The 1660-nt window shown below is 41.4% G+C and overlaps 1 protein-coding gene across 1 annotated transcript; it reads right to left on the bottom strand.

The window, feature by feature from the left end:
* Nucleotides 1–243: 243 nt before the first annotated feature.
* On the bottom strand, nt 244–918 carry LOC122064308 (acidic leucine-rich nuclear phosphoprotein 32-related protein 1-like). Its single transcript, XM_042628017.1, has 2 exons — nt 720–918; nt 244–602 (listed from the first exon to the last, which is right to left on the bottom strand). Exons 1-2 carry the CDS (start codon nt 916–918, stop codon nt 244–246), a joined length of 558 nt encoding a protein of 185 aa, XP_042483951.1.
* Between the last annotated feature and the right edge of the window lie 742 nt (nt 919–1660).

The raw sequence follows: 1660 nt of genomic DNA on the forward strand, positions 1-1660 counted from the left end.
CTTGGCCGCATTAGAGAGACACTGGAATACAGCATCCAATACTTCTGCAAATGTGTCCTCTAGCCCTATTTCCTCAAGGTCATTCAACTGCTCATTGTAGTAACGTTCACTGATGGTTACTTCACCAAGCATGTGGTCAATTTCTTCCACTCTTTCTTGCATCCTCCCCACTTGTCAATATACATCGCATAGCTTATCTTCCATATCTATCAAGGAGTTCAATTCGCATATAAAAAAAATTACCTATTCATTTGACTCATCATCATTTCCTGAATTTGACATGGAATCATCCCCTTCTATACAAAGGGTGGGAAGAATACCAGTCAGATCAACTATCAAGTCATCACCACCAATAGCATTTACTGAGTGATAAGTTGGATGCTCGGGTGAGTAATATTCAAACTTGTCATCCACATTCTGGTTCCATGGCCCGAGGTAATCATCCCAGTCTAGATAATTATCATCGTTATCATTCTCATCATCGTCTTCCTCACACTCATTCCCATCATCATCATCATCGTCATCATCGTCATCCTCTTCTTCAGTGACCTCCCCCTCACTGGGTTCCTCATTTGCTTCCTCCTCATGGCCCTCAAACTCTCCTGCATCCAATCATTAGTAATACTCAGAACGTATGGATCAGAAGATTTTTATGGGGTTTGACCCATTATCATCAGATCAAAGTCGGGTTAGATCTAACTCATCCTCTTCTATGTCACTCCCTATGTAGATTAGGGAAGTGTGCTCTTTAATATGTTCTCCCACTGATAATGCTATTGCTGCCCGGAGGAGATCATATGTAACTTCCTCAACTATCTCTGAACTATCTTCTTGTGATGATCTTGATTGAATTAAGGGTGTCGGGTCCATGGATTGATCTTCCTCAAGAACATTTGCTGAACCCAAAGATGAAGTCATTTTTGGAGAGTCAGGCAATACTTGCATGTCCTTCCAATCATATCCACCAATCCATCCTTCTTTTGGGCCATGAATTGAAACCTGCAAATGAGATTCATATGATGTTGATGAAGGATATGAGGCAGTGTGATATGATGATGATGTGATATGAGAGGTAGGGTATCCTGATGGAGATAGTGAATGATAAGATGGAGCTGGTGTATGATAAGATGGAGATGGGGTTTCCTCCCTCTAAGGGTAAGGTAAAGGTTGATGGTGTTGTAAAGGGTGAAAATATTATAGAGGTAGAGGTTGATGATTATATGGTGGATATTAGGGTTCAATGTAAGTAGTAGGATAGTTGGATGGAGGTAAAGGTTGGTAGAATGATGATGGAAGGTTCAATCCTGGATAATATGGGGAAAATGATTGGTAAGGTAAGCTGCATAAAGCAGTGGACTTCTCAACAGGGGTTGGTGATGAAGGAGGAAAGGTGGACATTTGCTCTTCACTCCCTGTTTCTTCATCTGATGACTTCTCTTCCCTGGGAAGTCTCAAGGTTTTAGCTCTCTACCCCATGATCTTCCGATAATCACGGGCGGTCAGATGACCCTTTTACTTTTTAGGCTCAATGAGTTGAGTGGGGTCACTTTCTGTGGATTCATCCTCATCCAAATTACTGATTGTACTATGATCTGGGAGTAGGTTGGTGGTAACATTGGGAGTTTGCTTGACTTTAACTTCAATAGTTCCATTATCCACT

Source organism: Macadamia integrifolia, chromosome 2 (assembly GCF_013358625.1).
Source record: "Macadamia integrifolia cultivar HAES 741 chromosome 2, SCU_Mint_v3, whole genome shotgun sequence".
NCBI classification, from domain to species: domain Eukaryota; kingdom Viridiplantae; phylum Streptophyta; class Magnoliopsida; order Proteales; family Proteaceae; genus Macadamia; species Macadamia integrifolia.

What these genes read in the sequence shown, in the direction of transcription:
- LOC122064308 (XM_042628017.1), bottom strand. Translation starts at nt 918, where the DNA reads ATGACTTCATCTTTGGGTTCAGCAAATGTTCTTGAGGAAGATCAATCC. An exon ending in TTCCCTAATCTACATAGGGA is followed by an intron (nt 603 to 719) that starts GTGACATAGAAG and finishes GATTGGATGCAG; the next exon opens with GAGAGTTTGAGGGCCATGAG.